The sequence below is a fragment of the Arachis hypogaea genome, chromosome 10, assembly GCF_003086295.3.
Source record: "Arachis hypogaea cultivar Tifrunner chromosome 10, arahy.Tifrunner.gnm2.J5K5, whole genome shotgun sequence".
Lineage (NCBI taxonomy): Eukaryota > Viridiplantae > Streptophyta > Magnoliopsida > Fabales > Fabaceae > Arachis > Arachis hypogaea.
The window spans coordinates 97,694,177-97,713,328 of NC_092045.1; the positions used below are offsets into that span (position 1 = coordinate 97,694,177).

The 19,152-nt window shown below is 38.4% G+C and overlaps 1 protein-coding gene across 3 annotated transcripts; it reads left to right on the plus strand.

The window, feature by feature from the left end:
* The first annotated feature begins 1,291 nt into the window (after positions 1 to 1,291).
* LOC112716068 (pentatricopeptide repeat-containing protein At3g09650, chloroplastic) lies at positions 1,292 to 18,810 on the plus strand. Of its 3 annotated transcripts, none has more exons than XM_025767921.3 (3): positions 1,292 to 1,416; positions 15,536 to 15,602; positions 15,809 to 18,810. In XM_025767921.3, the coding sequence occupies exon 3, from the start codon at positions 16,154 to 16,156 to the stop codon at positions 18,416 to 18,418; it is 2,265 nt and encodes a 754-aa protein (XP_025623706.1). In that variant the 5' UTR covers positions 1,292 to 1,416; positions 15,536 to 15,602; positions 15,809 to 16,153; the 3' UTR covers positions 18,419 to 18,810. The 3 variants fall into 3 exon arrangements, with proteins under 3 accessions (XP_025623706.1, XP_025623705.1, XP_025623707.1); XM_025767920.3 differs by lacking the exon at positions 1,292 to 1,416 and adding an exon at positions 13,336 to 14,184; XM_025767922.3 differs by lacking the exons at positions 1,292 to 1,416; positions 15,536 to 15,602 and adding an exon at positions 13,455 to 14,184.
* The last annotated feature ends 342 nt before the right edge of the window (positions 18,811 to 19,152 follow it).

A 19,152-nucleotide genomic window follows, 5' to 3' on the forward strand; every position in this document is an offset into this window, starting at 1 on the left:
GCAAGGCAAACAAGGCGATTCCAAACCTCCAAGTGTTACTTTCTCTGAGGAAGGACTCAAAGCGTTAGCAGAACCTTACTTGGGTTCTATTGTGATAAAAGTTCTTGGCAAGCCTCTTAGCTACTCAGCGATGGTCTTCAAACTCAAGCATGTGTGGAGGCTGCATGGAGGGTACGAAGTTATGGACGTGGGTTTTGGTTATTTCATGATCAAATGTGATTTGATTGAAGATAGAGAGAAAATTCTTTTGGGAGGACTGTGGATGATCCAAGGATATAACTTAGCAGTTAAACCATGGTCTCCGTCTTTTCATCCGAATGATGCTTCCTTTGGAACTACTTTAGTATGGATTCGCATTTCAGGCTTAAACATTCTTTTCTATCAAGAAGAAGCGATGCATCGTATAGCAGCAGCAATTGGTAACCCTATCAAAATTGATCTCGCCACTAAGGAAGCAGAGAGAGGAAGATTTACAAGGGCTTGTGTGGAGATAGACCTGGGGTTGCCTGTTGTCACAGAGGTATTGGTAAATGGTAGCACATATTGCGTTGAATATGAGAGTTTAGATTTAATCTGTGGTACTTATAGGTGTTACGGGCATGTACTAGCAGATTGCAAAACCAATAACAAAGCTCCAGCCTTCATATTAGCGACGAGCTCACCGAAAGAGACTCCTTCTCACCAAGCTCCCTTGGGTGCGGCATCCACTGCATCTTTGGAAAAGATAGGTAGTGGTGCGACGGTGGTTGATGCTCACAATCAATTGAAGATCCTATCACCGGCGGTGTACCAAGTCAAGCAAGTTTTTGAATTTGGAGCAATTAGCGGGAATGATCGTTTGGCTAAGGATAGTGCGGATTTTATGGAGAAGAATGTGCATGCAAATCATGTTCTTGATGAAGGAGTTAATATAAATAATGGATGGACTAAAGTGGGTAGAAAAGACAAGGCTATTCACGTTGTGGATGGGGGTATTAATAAAGGAAATGAATGGAATAAAGTAGTTAGGAAAAGTAAGGCTCCGGTGGGTCCACATTATTCTAATGGTTCAATTGGGCCTATGAATAATAAAACCCAAGCAATAAATAAAGGAGGATATGCAAACATAAAGAGAATAGGCTTTTCTTTGGGCCATAAGGAGACTAAGCTTGGTTCTAATAAGGTGAGGAAAGGGGTCAAGGCCAATAAGGCTGAGGTATTTGGCATCTCTGAAGCGTTTTCAGAAAAAGCTAAACAGAGCATTGTTTCTCATTCTCCTCTTATTGAAACGGCAAGAAAGAGACACAGACCAGCATCTTTGCAATCTTCCCCAGTGAACCAGAATGAAACAGATGCAACGGCGCGTGAAGAAGGGGTTAGTGTGGAAGGTGGACCTACGACAATGGCAAAAGCCGCAGTATGAAGTCGCAAGCTTGGGTACAATTTTTTTTTGTTGATTATGGATAGACTGAATATTTTGATGTGGAATATTAGGGGTGCCTCAAACAAATTGGCACGGGTTCACTGCAAGAAATTAGTTAATAAATTTCATCCATCTTTTTTTATTATTGTTGAAACTCACTCTTCTTTCAATAATTTGAAATCCTTTTGGGAGGGTCTTGGTTATAATATTGTAGGAATTGTTGAAGCTGCTGGGCATAAAGGGGGAATTTGGTTCCTCTCTTCAATTCCCAACTTAACTTGCCAGCTAATAAATAGCTTTGATCAATGCATTACCTTTGATTTTTATTTGGGTTCTTATAATTGGAGGTGTAGTGCAATTTATGCTAGCCCTCAGTTTGAGCATAGAATTCTTCTTTGGGAGTATCTTTCTAGTTTGGCAACTTCTTTTGAAGGCCCTTGGCTAGTTATGGGAGATTTTAATGAAATTCTCAAAGAAGATGAAGTTAATGGAGGTCATTTCTCCAGTCACAGAGCTGCTTTATTCTCCTCAACTTTGGATGATTGTGGGTTTTTTGATCTCCGAATGATAGGCAGAAATTTTACATGGTATAGAAGAGTTCATAATAATATAGATATCGCAAAGAAGCTGGATGGAGTGCTTATCAATAGCTCTTGGCTTTCTTTATTTCCCGAGGCTTATGCTGAAATCTTATGTCATCTTCACTCTGATCATTGTCCTATTTTATTAAGGTGCCATGGTATTTCTCAGCCAAAGGGAGATAGGCCATTCCGTTTCCAAGTTGCTTGAAGTACTCACCCTTCCTTCAAGCAAGTTGTACAAAATGCATGGAGTGGTAATAATCATAGTATCCCTACAAATTTAAATGCTGTTAAGCAAGGGTCCTTGGATTTTAATGCTAAGGTTTTTGATAATATTTTTACTAAGAAGAGGAATTTAGAGAATCAGATCAGCGCCATTCAAAAGAGGTTGGAGGTGACTGATGTTTTTTCATTAAGGATTAAAGAAAAGAAACTTAATGAAGATTATAACCGCATTTTACTTCAGGAGGAGTTGTTTTGGTTTCAAAAGTCAAAGGAACAATGGGTGCGGTTTGGTGACAAAAACACCAAGTTCTTCCACCTTCAAACGTTGATTTGCAGGAGATTTAATAAGATTAATAGGCTATTATTTTTTATGATTCCTGGTCTACAGATTCAGAAATTCTTCAATAAGAAGCCACCTCTTTCTTTAAGAATCTCTTTTGTTCTATAGAGGAGGTAGAAGTTGATTGCTTGGGAGACGTTATTTTGCCTTGCCTTAGTGCTGAAGCTTGTGAGACACTTACTGCTCCAGTGACTCTTGCTGAGGTTAAAGTAGCAGTGTTTAGCATGAACTCCTTTAAGGCTCCAGGTTTGAATGGCTTTCAGACTTATTTCTTTAAGGAGTATTGGGAAATTGTAGGAGTGGATATTTTGGCAACTTGTGAAGAGTGCTTTAAGGGGTAATCTTATTGATACAAGAATCATGGAGACTCTTATTGTGCTTATCCTAAAGGTAGATGTTCCTTCTTATTTCAAGGATTTTCGCCCTATTAGTCTATGTAATGTGGTCTATAAGGTCATCACAAAGGTTCTTGTTAATCGCCTTCGACCTTTTTTTGACAAAGATTATCGGTCCTCTTCAAGGTGGGTTTATCCCAGGGAGGGACGCCCCCGACAATATAATCATTGTTCAAGAGATTCTACACTTCATGAAACAGACCAAGTCCTGTAAAGGAACTCTTGCTTTCAAAATAGACTTGGAAAAAGCTTATGACAGGATTGATTGGCGGTTCCTAGAGCATACTTTGGGCAAGTTTGGTTTTTCTTCGTCTACTATCAAATTAATTATGACTTGTGTTCGAGTTTCCTCGTTGACTTTATTATGGAATGGAAATAGATTAGACAGTTTTGCTCCTAGAAGAGGCCTTCGGCAGGGAGACCCCATGTCTTCCTACCTTTTCGTTTTATGTATGGAGCGCCTAGCTAGGTACATTGCTAATCAGGTTGATTCGGGCATTTGGGATCCAGTGGCAGTGACTAGGGGTGGTCCTAGAATTTCTCATCTCATATTTACAGACGATCTTCTTCTGTTTTGTAAAGTGCAAAAATCTCAGGTAGAATGTGTTATGCATGCCCTCCAAAGCTTCTGTAGAGCATCGGGGATGAATATCAATTTGGACAAATCAAAGGCCCTGTGCTCTAAGAATGTCAATAATAGAAGGAAAGAGCTTTTTACTGGTGTCTCTTCTATCCGCTTTACCCAAGACTTAGGTAAATATCTTGAAGTTAATCTTCACCATGCTAGAGTTACTAGAGCCTCTTTTAATGGTATTGTGGATAAGATCAAAGGTAGGCTTGCTAACTGGAAGGGCAGACTTCTCAATAGAGCCGGCATGCTTTGTCTCATTAATTCAGTAGTGGCTTCCATTCCAACTTATCGAATGTAGGTATCTTTGTTTCCTTCTTCTGTATCTGATAAGATTACATTTATGATGCGGCTTTTTTCTATGAAAAGGAAAGGTTGATGGAAGGGGTTTAAGTCTGACTAATTGGAATACAGTTATAACCCCAAAGAAATTTGGTGGGCTTGGCATTAGAGATCTGGCTTGCGCTAATATTGCTCTGATAGGAAAGATAATTTGGTAGCTCTTTAACTGTTTGAAGAAACTTTGGGTCCAACTGATTTTTCATAAATACCTCAAAAAGTTTGATACTAGTCTCTTCATGCCTCCCAGAAATGCATCTCATGTATGGAGAAGTATTTGCAAGGCCTTTAATCTTCTAAGAGATGGTTTCACATGGAATATTGGTCCTCTTAACCAATCTTTTTGGTTTGGAAAATGGAGGATGGAAGGTCCTTTGGCCAAGGAAGTGCTGTATGTTCATATTTCTGGATTTGAGAGTAATATCAGTGATTTTTGGGAGGATGGACAGTGGAAGCTTAAGAGGTGCCACACTCCCTTACCTGACCTTGTTAAACAGAGTATTCTTTCGTATAATCCAGATTGTCAAATGGGTGAGGGGGCTAGTTGGAGGTGGTCAGCAACTCCTTCCATTATTTATTCTTCTAGAAATGGCTACTTGTGGCTTTGTAAGCGTGTTTTCGGTTGGGAGGAGTAGACCAATTGTCTTTGGTTATGGCGGATCCGAGTTCCCGAAAAGTAAAAAATTTTTATTCGGCTATGTATTCATAATGCAATTCCTACGACTGCTTTTCGATTTCATAGAGGTTTGGACAGTTCTGATTTGTGCCCTCGGTGTAATACTGAACCTGAAACGATTTCTCACTGTCTTCGTGAGTGCCCCAAGGCCAAAGCTATCTGGCATAATTTGAATTTGGAAGTTCACGGTCAACAATTAGATTGCTGGTTGCGCAGTGGCATGAATTCCAATGCCTTCCTCTTCTCGGCGACTATTTGGTGGATTTGGAGAGATCGTAACAATGATGTTTTTAATCCAGCTAATCCATGGAGAATGTGTAAGTTTATAGCTCTTATTCATGCTTCTCAATTTGAACTTCATAAGTTCTTATCTATACATCATGTGTCTACTCCTTCTTATTTGCTACTTTCTTCGTCTCCTCCTACCCAATTTTTGGTTAAAGAAAATTGTAATGCTAGTATATTTGGTGAATCTGTTGGTTTTGGGTGTGTATTGCATGATTATAATGGCTCTTGGTTGCGTGGTTGTGCTAGTTCTTTACCACCTGCTACTATTCTTCGAAGCGAGCTTTTTGCAATTTGGAGAGGGCTAATTCTAGCATGAAAAGCTGGGTTTAGAGAGGTCACTTGCGAGACGGATTTTTTGGATGCTTTTATCCTTGTTAATGATAGAAACAACCAAGTGCAAAGTTCTGATAATGATTTGGTGACTAAAATCAAAGAGGTTCTAAGTTGGAATTGGAGAGCAGAAGTCAATCTAATTCAAAGAGATGCCAACCAAGTTGCTGATACTTTGGCTAAATATGCAGCATCTCATTGTATACAACAATTGGAATGGAATGAGATTTGGAAAGTTTTAACAGTGTTGTTGCAACGGGACTACGTCCCTAGTGTTTAGTGTGTTTTCTTTGTTTCTTTTCTTATCCTTAGCCACAAAAAAAAATTTGCCAAAACTCAATCTAAGCATAATTAAATCATAAAACAATGAATCATTAGGAGTTTAAGAGAGTTACAAACTCACAATTTAAACATAATTAAATCACAAAATAGTAAAAAGTAAAACAGTAACAATATATCACTATCCAAAAATTCACAAAATAGTAAACACAAAGCAGCAGCAATACTTCACTTTCCAAAAAAAGGCCAAAATAGTAAATACAAAGCAATTCATCACCAGCAGACAGTAGCACATCATAACCCAAAAAAATCAGAAAATGGAAAACAAAAAATAGCAGCAGAGAGTTAATCAATAATCATTAATCATATATCATTCAACAAAAACAAAAAAATTCAATAATCATTCAATGATTTTTGAACAAAGCATAAAAAAACGAAGAACAAGTGAGCTCTGAGTCATTCACCTTCGATCGCATAGGAGGACAGACAGCGACAGACGACAACGATAAGACGGTAGAAGTTTAAGGTCGTCCTCGTCGGCGCAGCGACGGCAGAGTTCTGCAACTAGTGCTTTGTGATGCGTTTAGCAGAACGAATTGGAGGGTGGAAAGTGAGTACTCTGCCAGATTGAATGTGAAGCAAGGGGGAAGAACATCAATCCGCAAAGAAAAAGGGATTCAATGACTTGGCGGCAGAAGTGCAGCTGAGCAAACGAAGATGACGGACGCTGAGCTGACCTCGAGGAAGAAGCTGCGATCAGTGAAAGCGAACTGGGGTTGGAGATTTGGAGCACGAGGGAAGCTTGATGGACTAACAGACGGACGGATGGATGGCGGTGATGTGCCACTGCTTGCGAAGGTGGTGATGGCTAGGGTTTCTTTGGCTCAATTTGTTTCTGAAAAAAAAAAATAAAAAGAAGAAAGGGGTTAGGGGAGAAGGAAGGGAGAAAGGGGTTTTCATTTTTCACCAGGATTTTTTTCTTAAATAAAATAAAAAATTTAATAATTCCCCAAACAAGATACTTCAGCTTTATTTTTAGGAATACAATTTTTTTTTGGTAATTAGGGCAAGTTCGCCGTACCCCTCGAACTCTATGATGAGTTCGGCACATTATATGTACCAGTGGGGCCATTTGTCTTTGTCCCTTTCTTTTCCAATCTCTCTTCCAAATTCACTCTATTCCTCCTTTCTCTTTGTTTTTTTGACGCCCATAAAGTTCATTGTAGACGACATTCTCAGTTCCAGGTCAGCAAATAATGGGTTAGTTAGTGTTAATTTTTTAGCTTACTTAGAGTTATTTTTTTTAGCTTAGTTAGAGTTACTGTTTACATGTTGGATAAAATTATTACTTATAGGTTGCATGTTAGTTAGGGTTACAGATTTACTGTTTACGTATTTTTTAGACTTACTATTTTTATGTTAGTTAAATTTTTTATGTTATTGTTTTTAAGTATAGTTATTGTTTATTGTCTATAACATGTTAAGTAGTATAACAAAATAAATTGTTAGTTAGTTTAGTCAGAATAATTAGTTTAAGTTGTGAATCGGAATGTAGTTAGTGGAATAATTAATTAGTTATTTATTGATTAATTAGTTAGTTGATGACGTCAATTAGCTGGGACAGAAGTAGAATTACTAAGTTTATAAGCTATTTTGGATTTACATATTTTTTTAATAATTTAGTTAACGTAAAAGGAACTAAATTCAGTGTGTGTGATTTTATTTTACTAGATTGTATTTTGATGGAGGAGCAGTTATTGGGTTATGAGGGTGAGATGTACCGATTGGACCATGCAGAGCACATTGCTGGCAGGTTCGATCGAGTGGTACGCTTTTTTAACTATTTTTTATTTTATTGTAATTAATAAGCAATGAACTTGTTATTTTTTATGTGTTCACTGTCCCTTTTTTTTATTTTTGTTTTCGTTTGGTAGGTGCCTCGGATCTTGCGCACCAGGAGGAATTTGATGACACGGCTGCTGGAGCAGATTAGGCCATATCTCAGACGAGTCAGGTTTGAGTATGCGGCCTATATGGTCGAGTTCGAGCACGATTGGCCACTTGCCTCGGCTTTGATAGAAAGGTGGAGACTTGAGTCCCACACGTTTCATCTACTGTGCGGAGAGATGACTATCACCCTGCAGGACGTGGCCTATCAGTTGGGACTCAAGATCGACAGTGATCCTGTGAGTGGATGCATTGGTGGGTGGGAGCAGCACCATCAGGGATGCACCATCGAGGAGTTATGTGAGAAGATTCTGGGTGTTGTTTCCAACCCAGACGACAGAGAGTCACAGACGAAGTAGACTGTGAAGCTCACTTGGTTCCACAACACGGTTTGTGGAGAGCTGGAGTAGGACATCACATAGGTGTGCCTAATGAGGTACACAAGAGGGTACATTATGCAGTTGATAGGGGACTTTCTATTCCCAAATGCATCTGACTCTCAGGTGCACATCAAGTGGCTCCCCCTACTGGAGGACCTTGATACGTGTGGTCAGTTATCGTGGGGCTCGACTGTACTGGCATGGCTGTACCACCAAATGTGCCATGCCACAGAGCATGGTCAACGTAATTTGGGTGGGTGTGTCAGCTTGCTGCTGTCCTGGGCTTATCACCATATTCTGCTGCTACGGCCTGACGGCTTTAATACTCGTCGATTTCCTTTGATGGAGAGGTATTATAAATACTTACAATAACATTTCATATTATTATTACTTAGTTAATTAAATTGAGAGATACACAGGATGTACAAACCGCTTCCAATCAAGTCTTGCATGAGAGCAAGTTGCGAGGGCGTGACGACAAGGAACTGCCGCTAACTCTTCAACCGTGAAGTTTGTCCCCGATCGATCAAATTGGTACACATTCATAGTATTCACGTGCTTAGAGTTGAAGTCTATGGCTTTCACCAATGTCTAAGAGAATTCAGCACAGACTTGAAGTTGGGCCAGTGCCTCGGAACACTTCCTTGCAAATAGTTCACCCAATCAGAAATAACTTGACTTAACAAGAGCCGTGATCGACAAATTGCAGGAACCCTTCATAATAGCGTTAATGCACTCGGAGATATTGGTCATCAGATGACCAAATCGAAGACCCTCATCAGCATACTGTGCCCACCGTGACCGTGGCATTTCTTCAAGCCAGTTTGTGATTACTATATTTTTTCCCCTCAGCCGGGCAAAATAATGAGCAAACTCACGCTACGACTTCGAATACGCTGCGTTAATAAGAACCTTCTTCAAGTTTTTGTTCTTAAAGTGACTCATGAAGTTGGCTGCAATGTGTCTTGTACAAAATGCCTGGAAGGCGTGAGGTGGTTTCCATAAACTCCCTTCACCGTTCAGTATACCATCAATGGATTTGTGTCTGTTTGAAATCATTAAGAGCCCGGGTTGTGGTGTGACATGCTCTTGCAGGTACGACAGAAAGAACGACCACGCCTCCTTTGTCTCACCCTCAACAACGGCAAATGCAATAAGCAGAATGTTTGCGTTGCCGTCTTGAGCTATGGCCATCAGTAAGGTCCTACTGTATTTACCATATAAGTGAGTGCCATCAATGGAAATAAGTGACTTGCAATGCTTTAAAGCCTCAACACACAGTGGAACGTCCAAAAGACCCGATAAAACATGACTGTGTCGGTGGAACCAAGCCAAGGCTGAGTCACTAGTTGCACCTAAGTACCTAAAGAGACATAATTAGTTGGCTTATTGTACACGTCTGAATTTTTTAACAGTGAATAACCAAAGTTGAAATAAATCTTATCAGGCATGTACATCTGCATAGCGAATAACCAACGAGGAAGCTCGTTGTATGACTCCTCCCAATTGCCATATATTCTAGCAATGACTATCTGTTTTGTAAGCCAAACCATTCTGTAGGACGCCTTGTAACCAAAGTGATTCTCTACACCTCATTGGATAACCCTGATGCTGATTAGATTAGCTTTGACTATCGTGAAAATGTGTTGTGTAATCACTTTCGAATTTAACCTACCATGATATTATCCCATCAAAGTTTGCATGCAAGAATGAGGCCCAGTGTATCACCTAACCTCCCACTTTTCTTGATTTTGGCGATATGATATGAGTATGCTCCAATTACAACCAGGTCTAAACTGGATACACTATGCATTGTACCTCAACTGGTCACTCTCTACTATTTTGTAATCCGCAGCCCTCTTGATACTATACTGCTTAACTACCAACATGACTTTTTCTTTGTTCTTAAATTGTTTTCCAACCTCAAACTCGTTGCTTGGATCCTCTTTAGGGCCTCCCTGGGTAAACAACCAATTCGAAGTCATTGTATCAAGATTCAACCTCGTGAAATAATCCGGCCGGTCATATGGTCGAGAAATGGCAGGCTGTATAAGGGTGATCTGTGTGTCACCGTAGTAGTTCATCTCTTCTTCCTCATCACCATCATTAGAAATTTCAGGTGGTTCTTCATCAGCATCGTCTCTGTCGTCGGGGTTAACTTCATACTAATCCATCATCGGATCTCTGATAGTAGAACCATCATGACTTTCAACACCGTCGTCCATTATGTCAACATTACGAACTTCAACATTAGACCGCTCCTGACTACCTTTAGGTGGCATATTTAAATCTACCATAGTTCTTCTGATAGTTCGTCTAACAGCTCCACTCAACAGAGTATCATCGACAGTATCTGCAGATGATCCTCAACCACCCACTTTAACGAAATACACGAATAATTCCAACAGATGAATATTTGACCATCAGTTGTGCCACGACCTTATAAGCCATACGTCCTCGTCATCGCGCAAACAGTACCTAATTAAAGAAAATAAAAATATTTCTCACAACTGTGGTCTGATAAATATAATAGCAATAGAGACAATACAACTATAATATACTTTTGAGTAAAGTGTCGTTTTTATCCCCAATGTTTGGGGTAAGTCTTAAAGTTGTCCCTAACGTTTCAATCGTCCTATTTAAGTCCCTAACGTTTCAAAACTGACTCAATGTTGTCCTGCCGTTAGGGATCCGTTAACAGAATTGACGGCGAGACAAAATTGAGACTATTTTGAAATGTTAGGGACTTAAATAGGATGAAAACGTTGGGGACAAAAATGATACATAGAAATAAATTTTAATTTTATCATTCAATAATATCAATTTTTTTACTATACATAGTATTCAATTATTTTTTAATCACATCTAAGTAAATTACATTTAATCATATTACTTTCATTTTAAATAAATTAATTTTTTTTTATAATTTTACTCTTAAAGATTTTTAGTTATCATGAAATGTTTGTAGAATGACTAGTATATAAACTTGTAGAAAAAATATATATATACAATAAAATATAAATTATATATTTTGTCTCTAATGTATCAAAATTCTTTAAAATTATAAAAAAATATTTAAAATGAAAGTAATGTGATTAAGTGTAATTTATTTAGATGTAATTAAAAAATAATTGAATACTATGTATAGTAAAAAATTAATATTATTGAAAGATAAAATTAAATTAAAATATATTTTATGTATTTTTTTGTCTCTAACGTTTACGTCCTATTTAAGTCCCTAATGTTTCAAAATCGTCTCCATTTTGTCCCACCGTTAATTCTGTTAACGGATCCCTAACCGCAGGACAATAATGAGTCAATTTTGAAACGTTAGAGACTTAAATAGGACGATTGAAACATTAGGGACAATTTTGGGACTTACCCCAAACGTCGGGGACAAAAATGATATTTTACTCTATACCTTTTATAAAACAAACTGCCATTAATTTCGGTCAGATATGTGTAGTAAATTTTTTCACCCTTTTTGCTTCTTGTTGCTCGACAGAATATAATATCAAATTCTTCAAAGTTGTTAAACTGTCGACTTCCGGTGTCATATAGGTAATTATCGGTTATCCCGATCTAAAAATGATTGAACATTCTTCATCATAAACTATTTCACCATCGTAATGAATGGATAATAATGGATTTCTTGACATCGTAGAGAAAATGTCAACAGTAAGAGAAAGAAAATGAACAACAAAATTGTGTTGTTCTGCACATCAACATGCATGCTTTTATTTTAAAAACTTATCATAGAGTTCAGGGATGTGCGACGAACTCTATATAAATTATAGAGTTTTGGAGGTACGGTGAACTTGCCCTAATCACTAAAAAAACTATATTCTTGAGAATAAATCTGAGGGAAAAGGACAGATAGGTTCCTAACTTTTTAAATTTTTGACAAATACATCCCTGACAAAATTTAAATACAAAAAGTTCCTGACTTTAACAAACGGAGGACAATTTAATCCTTCCGTCTATTTGCCTCTCATACACCAAATAGAATTGGCTGACGTGGATGAAACGGTGTCCAGGTGTCCGTTATGGTGCCACACTGAAAGAGGAATAAAGTTCGAAGGACAAATAAGTCTTTAACGTCATTTTGCATATAAAGTTCGAAGGACAAATAGGTCTTGAGAATTTAGTTCATTATGCTTCTATATGTATCATATATTACTATCTAATTTAATAATCAAATGTGTCATATGACACTCTTATTAAAATTGAGAGAAAATATTTTTTTTCAAAATTAATAAACTCCCTTCCTAAATTCTCCCATCTACCTCTTTCCATTTTTCTATTTCTCTCTACTATTTTTACTCTATATATAATTTATATTTTATATTAGTAATTTGACAAATCAAAATATGTCATCCGATATTTTTTTACAATTAAAATATTTTAAATATAAAAGTATACACGTTAAATTATTTTAAATTTTAGATAACGAATGTTAAAATTAATTATTAATAAAAAATTAGAATTTTTCATATAAAAACAATAAATAAAAATCTTATTATTTAATTTTTTATCTACAGATATCTTGGTCTTCTTAGCTAGAGACTTTTGTCAACTTACGACTTTTTTGTAAAAGAAGTTTGATTTTATAAATCTTTTGTGTCATACATAATTTATACTGTTAGAACAAAGTGAACTATAATTTTAAAAAAAAATTTATTCCTGTAATGTTATTACGGATAAAAATACTAGTTCTAATATAATACACAAATGCACTAATGCTAACTTAATACATGAATGATGCACAAGCGAACTAATGCTAACTTGATGCATAAATGAACTGATGCTAACTAATATCACTGGTATGATGAAAACTGAACTAATGTAATTTAACAAATTCTAATATAATACACAAATGCACTAATTATAACTAATGCTAATTAATGTGAGAAAACTGAACTAATGCAATTTAAGAAAAAAAAAGTAGGAACAGAACAAGCCCAATTTCTGCAATTTTAATACAAATAATCTAAATTGTATAATATAACAAGTTAACTAGATTTCAAAATACAAGCATAATTTTATAAATTAAATTCTCATAATAGAAGCATAATAGAAGTATAATGAACTAAATTCTCAAGGACCTATATGTCCTTCGAATTTTATTTGCAAAATGACGTCAAGAACTTATTTGTCCTTTGAACTTTATTCCCCTTTCAATGTGGCACCGTAACGGACACCTGGACACCGTTTCATCCACGTCAGCTAGTTCCGTTTAGTGTATGAGAGGCAAATATATTTAAATTGTCCTCCGTTTGTTAAAATAAAAAACTTTTTGTATTTAAATTTTGTCAGGAATATATTTGTCAAAAATTTAAAAAGTCAATAACAGTCATTTTCCCTACATCTAAAATATCTTATTCGAAGAATTATTAAATTTTTTTATTTTATTTAAGAAAAAAATTCCTTTACACCATGTCTGACCCTTTTTGTGAAAACCGGGCGAAGTTCAGTTTGGTTCTCGGCCAATTTAATGGGTTTTTTTTAACAGTTTTTAGAATGACGATTTTCAGCATGGATCGAACCATAAGGTTCTCCGATTTCCGGTCGAACTGGTTTGACCGGCCGGTCTGATCCGGTTTTCAAAACCATGCGGCTTAATCCCCTTTCGCTCACCCCTCTCGGGCAGCCACACTTCCCCCATCTCTCAACGCTGCGCATCAATCTTCTTCCCCTTCTGTCCGTCGCCATCTTCATCCACCCAGTGCCGCCGCAACCCACCGAGCCCCACCCAGTTCTTCTTCTTCCCCTCGAGCCCCACACACACCCACCGAAGCCAGCCTCTCCTCCCTTCTTTTTCTTCCTTTTCTTCCCCTTTCCCCTTCGGCTTCACCATCACATCGGAGTCCTCAGAGCCGCCGAACCGCCATCTTCTTCGAGCTCCACCATCACCGTCGGCCTCTCCTCCACCCACCATCATAAACCCACCGAAGCCTTTCCCCTGTTTCTCGCCTCGAATCAGAACCCACCGGCGTCAGCCCCTTACTCCTACCCTTCTTCTCCCTCGACTGAGCCAGCACTGCCGTCGAGCCCTTCCCCTCTGTGACCCAGCATCGCGGCGACTCTCTCTCACAGACCTCCTTCTCTGTCTCTCTCCACTCCCTGTTTCGCGAACTAGAGTCACCACAAGCGCTGCCTCTCCCTCTAACCCAGCATCGAGGAGCTCACCTCTGTTTCTCCACCGCATTGCCCTCCGAGACGCACTCCATCCCTGTTCTCCAGTTTCCGGCTAGCAATTCACCAACGCCGGCACCACCCTGAAGCTGCAACACCACCCGGTGACGCCGCTGGTCACTGCCACTACAATTGCATCTTCCCTCCCTGATCATTTCTTACTCTGTTCTTCATTACAGGTTCTTGAACAACTCTTTTTCAATTCCTTTAATTTTTGTTTAATTTGGTTTAGGTTCAATAAGAGTTTCAATTTTAATTTTTGAATCAGTTTTAAAGTTAGTTCCGTTTAGTTTTCTAATCTTAGTAGATTTAGGTTGATTAAGTTAGGTTAGATTTAATACATTAGGTTTTAGATTGTTGAAGTGTTTGGAATTGTCTGATTGTGTTAATTGCTGTGTTGATCACTATTTTGCTGAGAAATTATTGCTGTGATTGTTTGATTGTATGGAGATTCTCTGTTTTATTGCTGATTTTGATGAATTTTGATGCTGAAATTGTTCCAGTGATGTTTGATTGCGTTAATTCACTGCGTTAAGGTTGTTTTTGCCAAAAACTTGCTGCTGTTAGTTGGATTTAGAGTAGAATTAGGATTTTTGGGTGTTAGTTTGTACGTAATTAATCATGCTATTATGATTCTTGTGTTTGAATTTCATTTGGTTCGGATTGTTTGCTGATTTGCTGCTGAGTTTCTGCAATATGTTGTTGATTTTGTGTAATTGATGCTGAATTTGGTGAATTGAAGTTGAAAGAAGGCTTGGTTGTGTTATTTGAGTTGTTTGATGCATTTGCACGCCACGTGTTCGATAAACTGTCTCAGAGAACTTTTAATGAATTTTTGGTTCAATCTTTGAAAATCAATGTTCGTTTGCATGTAATTATTCTTAATATGCATTGATGTGATTATAAATGTTTATTCTTGATTCTTTGACGGATATTGGTGCTGAATTTGTGTTATATATGGTGAACTGTGTGAATTGATGTTGAAAAAATGCTTGTTAGTGCTATTTTGTGTTGTTTATGCCTTTGGAAGCCAAGTATTCGATAAAATGTCTCTATGACTATCTTGGATTTTGAATTACATGTTGTAGCTATCATGTGATTTAAAAGGCTTGATTCTTTGGCATGATTCATTGTTGAGATGAATATTTGTGATAAAGAATTGGGTAAAGTGCTAAAAATTTTTCATTGATTTGAGTTTTGAGTACATGTGTTGTCTGTAAATGTCATGTTGGTTTCTTTGAAATTTGAATTTCAATCACTACATATCATATGCTAAAACTCTTCTTTTGGACAATCCATCACAATTGCATCAATTCTTTGATTGCCTAAATGTCCTTAAGCTCTTTTAACTTGTTTGTTTGTTTTATTTTGCCAGTATTATTTAAGGCATCTTAGGCATACTAAAATGAGTGAATTCAATGCTTGCTTTGTACATGTGTGACATATAGCTTTTCAAGAGCTAGTGTGAGTTATAAACCGCTCGCAAACTTAGAATTCATGAACTATTCTTCATTTTAATTTGTTCTCCAGTTCTTCTGGCCTCGTCACCTCTGTCATAGCATCTCCCTCGTCCTTTCCAATGGAGCCTCGGCCTCAGGTTTGTTTTGATTTTCTTTGTTCTGATTCTGATTTTTTTGAAATTCTGGTTTAGTCTTGTTGATTCTGATTTGTAATAAATATTTGACTGGGTTATTCTTGATTCTTTGGTTGGGTTGTTGATTCTAATTTTATGTTTTAATTTTAAATTTTTTTGTTCTGTTCTATTGATTATATTTCAATTCTGTTTTTTCAATGTAAATGCAGGAAAAGAGAAGGTGAATGAGAAAGAATTTGTGAAATCGTTGCAGCCTTGCAGGACATGGAACTTTTTTTGAATAAGTGAGATAAAAACCAAAAACCGAATCTAACCAATTAAAGGTTTGGTTGGTCTCCCAAAAAAAATCGAACCAAACCAAACCGAATATTTTATGTGTAATTAGTTCAGATGACTTTTCTTCTAAAAACCGAACCAAACCGCAAACCGAACACCCCTACTCGCACCCACAAACCCACTCAAATATCTTTTCCTCGCTTATCCTCACATACACAACCTCTGCAATTTACACAACTCATTACGACTTTGCTTAATTATCAAATGAGAAGTAAACCATGAACGGAATACTACAACCTCTTCCTTCATCATCACAAACAACCTCACCTCCTCCTCTTGCTTCTTATTCCTCTAAACCATACCCATTCCCTTACACTTTCCCTTCTCCTTTCAAATTCCCCACCACGTGCTCCTCCCTCGCGTGCACCCCCTCCACCACCACCATCACCACCAAGCTCACACACCTCACAACCACAGCCGAAAGCCAAGACCAGAACCTTCTCTATCTCTTACGTCAGAGAAAAACAGAAGAAGCATGGGAACTGTACTCTAATCTCCAACACCTTCCAAATTCAACATGTTTGAGTCGCTTAGTTTCTCAGCTTTCTTTTCAGAAAACCATTTCGGGGCTCAAGCGCGCCCAGTCTATTGTCACGCGCCTCCGACATGAACGCCAGCTCCACCGCCTCGATGCCAACTGCCTCGGACTCCTTGCTGTCGCCGCCTCCAATGCCGGTCACACGCTCTACGCCGCCTCCGTCCTCAAGTCCATGCTCCGTTCCGGCTACCTCCCTAACGTCAAGGCCTGGTCAGCCGTCGTCAGCCGCCTCACCTCTTCCGATGACAATGGCCCCGCCGAGGCTCTCCGTCTTTTCAAGGGCGTCACCCGCCGCCTTCGAAAACTCTCCAGTGGCGGTGTAGTTGCCGCAGCATCAATGCCTGACACCGCCGCATTCAATGCGGTGCTTAATGCCTGTGCCAATTTGGGTGACTCTAACATGTTCTTGCAGGTGTTCAATGAAATGCCTCAGTACGACGTCGTACCTGATGCGTTCAGTTACAACATTTTGATGAAGCTGTGTTGTAGAACTGGTAGGAAGCACTTGCTTGTTTATGTTTTGGAGAGGATTCTTCAATTAGGGATTCCGTTTTGTGTCACAACTTTGCATTGCATTGTTGCCTCTTATGTTGATCTTGGCGATTTAGAAACTGCTGAGAGATTGGTTCAAGCAATGAGGGAAGGAAGAAGGGATCTTTCTAGGATAATAAGGGAAAGAGAAAGAGAAATTGAGTTGAATTTAGAAGAATTAAGTGAGAGTGATGATAATGATGCTGATGTTGACGTTGAGAATGCTTTTGCGAAATTGCTTCCGAATTTCATGGAATCTAACAGTTGCAATGATTTGCCGGTTTTGCCAAAAGCTTATGCTCCAAATACTAGAATGTACACCACCCTGATGAAGGGTTATATGAAGGCTGGGAGGGTTACTGATACTGTGAGGATGCTAGAGGCAATGCGCCGGCAGGACGATGCTGGTAGCCATCCTGATCATGTTTCTTATACCACGGTGGTTTCGGCACTTGTGAAGGCTGGTTACATGGACAGGGCACGGCAAGTTCTTGCTGAAATGATGAGGATTGGCGTGGCGGCAAATCGGATAACATATAATGTTCTTCTTAAGGGTTATTGCAATCAATTTCAGATAGATAAAGCAAGAGAGTTGATTAAGGAGATGGTTGATGATAGAGGTATTCAGCCTGATGTTGTGTCCTATAATATACTCATTGATGGGTGCATATTGGTTGATGACAGTGCTGGGGCTCTCGGCTTCTTCAATGAAATGAGAACAAGAGGGATAGCTCCCACCAAGATTAGTTACACGACTTTGATGAAAGCTTTCGCATTCTCTGGTCAGCCGAAGCTGGCTCACAAGGTCTTCGATGAAATGTTGAATGATCCTCGAGTGAAGGTGGATGTGATCGCATGGAACATGTTGGTCGAAGGATATTGTAGGTTGGGTTTGGTTGAAGAAGCAAAGAAAGTGATTCAAAAGATGAAGGACGAGGGGTTCCACCCTGATGTGGGAACTTACGGAAGCTTTGCAAATGGAATCGCATTGGCAAGAAGGCCAGGAGAGGCACTTTTGCTTTGGAATGAAGTGAAGGAGAGGTGGGAGATGGTAAAAAAAGGTTCGAAACATAATTCTTGTGTTCCTCCATTGAAGCCAGATGAAGGGCTTTTGGATACCTTGGCTGATATATGTGTGAGGGCTGCATTCTTTAGAAAGGCTTTGGAGATTGTGGCTTGCATGGAAGAAAATGGTATATCTCCAAACAAGACCAAGTTTACTAGAATCTATGTGGAGATGCACTCAAGAATGTTCACGAGCAAGCATGCTTCAAGGGCAAGGCAAGACAGGAGAATAGAGAGGAGAAGGGCAGCCGAGGCTTTTAAGTTTTGGCTTGGGTTGCCAAATTCTTATTATGGAAGTGAGTGGAGGTTAGAACCTATTGAGGGCTATGATGATACCGCCGCCTCATAGTTTTGTTTATGCATCTCCACCATCCAACCAACTGACCAAGGCCATACTGGAGGCTACGGCTCAGTTTATGGTGCGAACTATGGCTACTGAACTGGGCAGTTCTACAAAATCTGCTCATTGTTAATAGTGTAGAATGCTAGGAACAGATTGATGTAATAATTTGACAAACATTAGGACACACTGCTACTTCTTTTTCTTATTCTTTTGATTTTCCTGAATTTGTAATTAACTAACTGATTTTTGTATACTTTCTGTTTGTATTGGTAGTCATTTGGAAAGGCTAGACAGACTCTCCATGGCCGGATGTATTATTTACTTGTCATGGAAAGTTGGTGCACCTATGACCATATGATGTTACTTGCTTTGCGTCAATTAAGTGTAATTTCTTTCAAGGGGCCCATAATTAGGTGCTAGTTAAATACAAAGTCATTGATATTCGAGAATTGACATGAAATGTGGGCGAAGTTATGCTTAATTAATTAGAGTTAGTTTTGCATATAATATGATTAGTTATTTGGGGGCGTTTTTGTCTGAAACAGATCAATTTTTGGGAAAGCTATGGAAGGTAAATTTTTTTTTTCTCCGTTTTTGAACGTGACGAAGCATTCAGTTTTGCAATTAACTCATGTTTTGGATGTTTGTGGGTATCGGCTCAATTTAGCTAAACAGCTTAATTAAATTCTTTTTAAAAAAATAATTTAAACAATAAAAATTTATATTAAAAATAGTTAAAT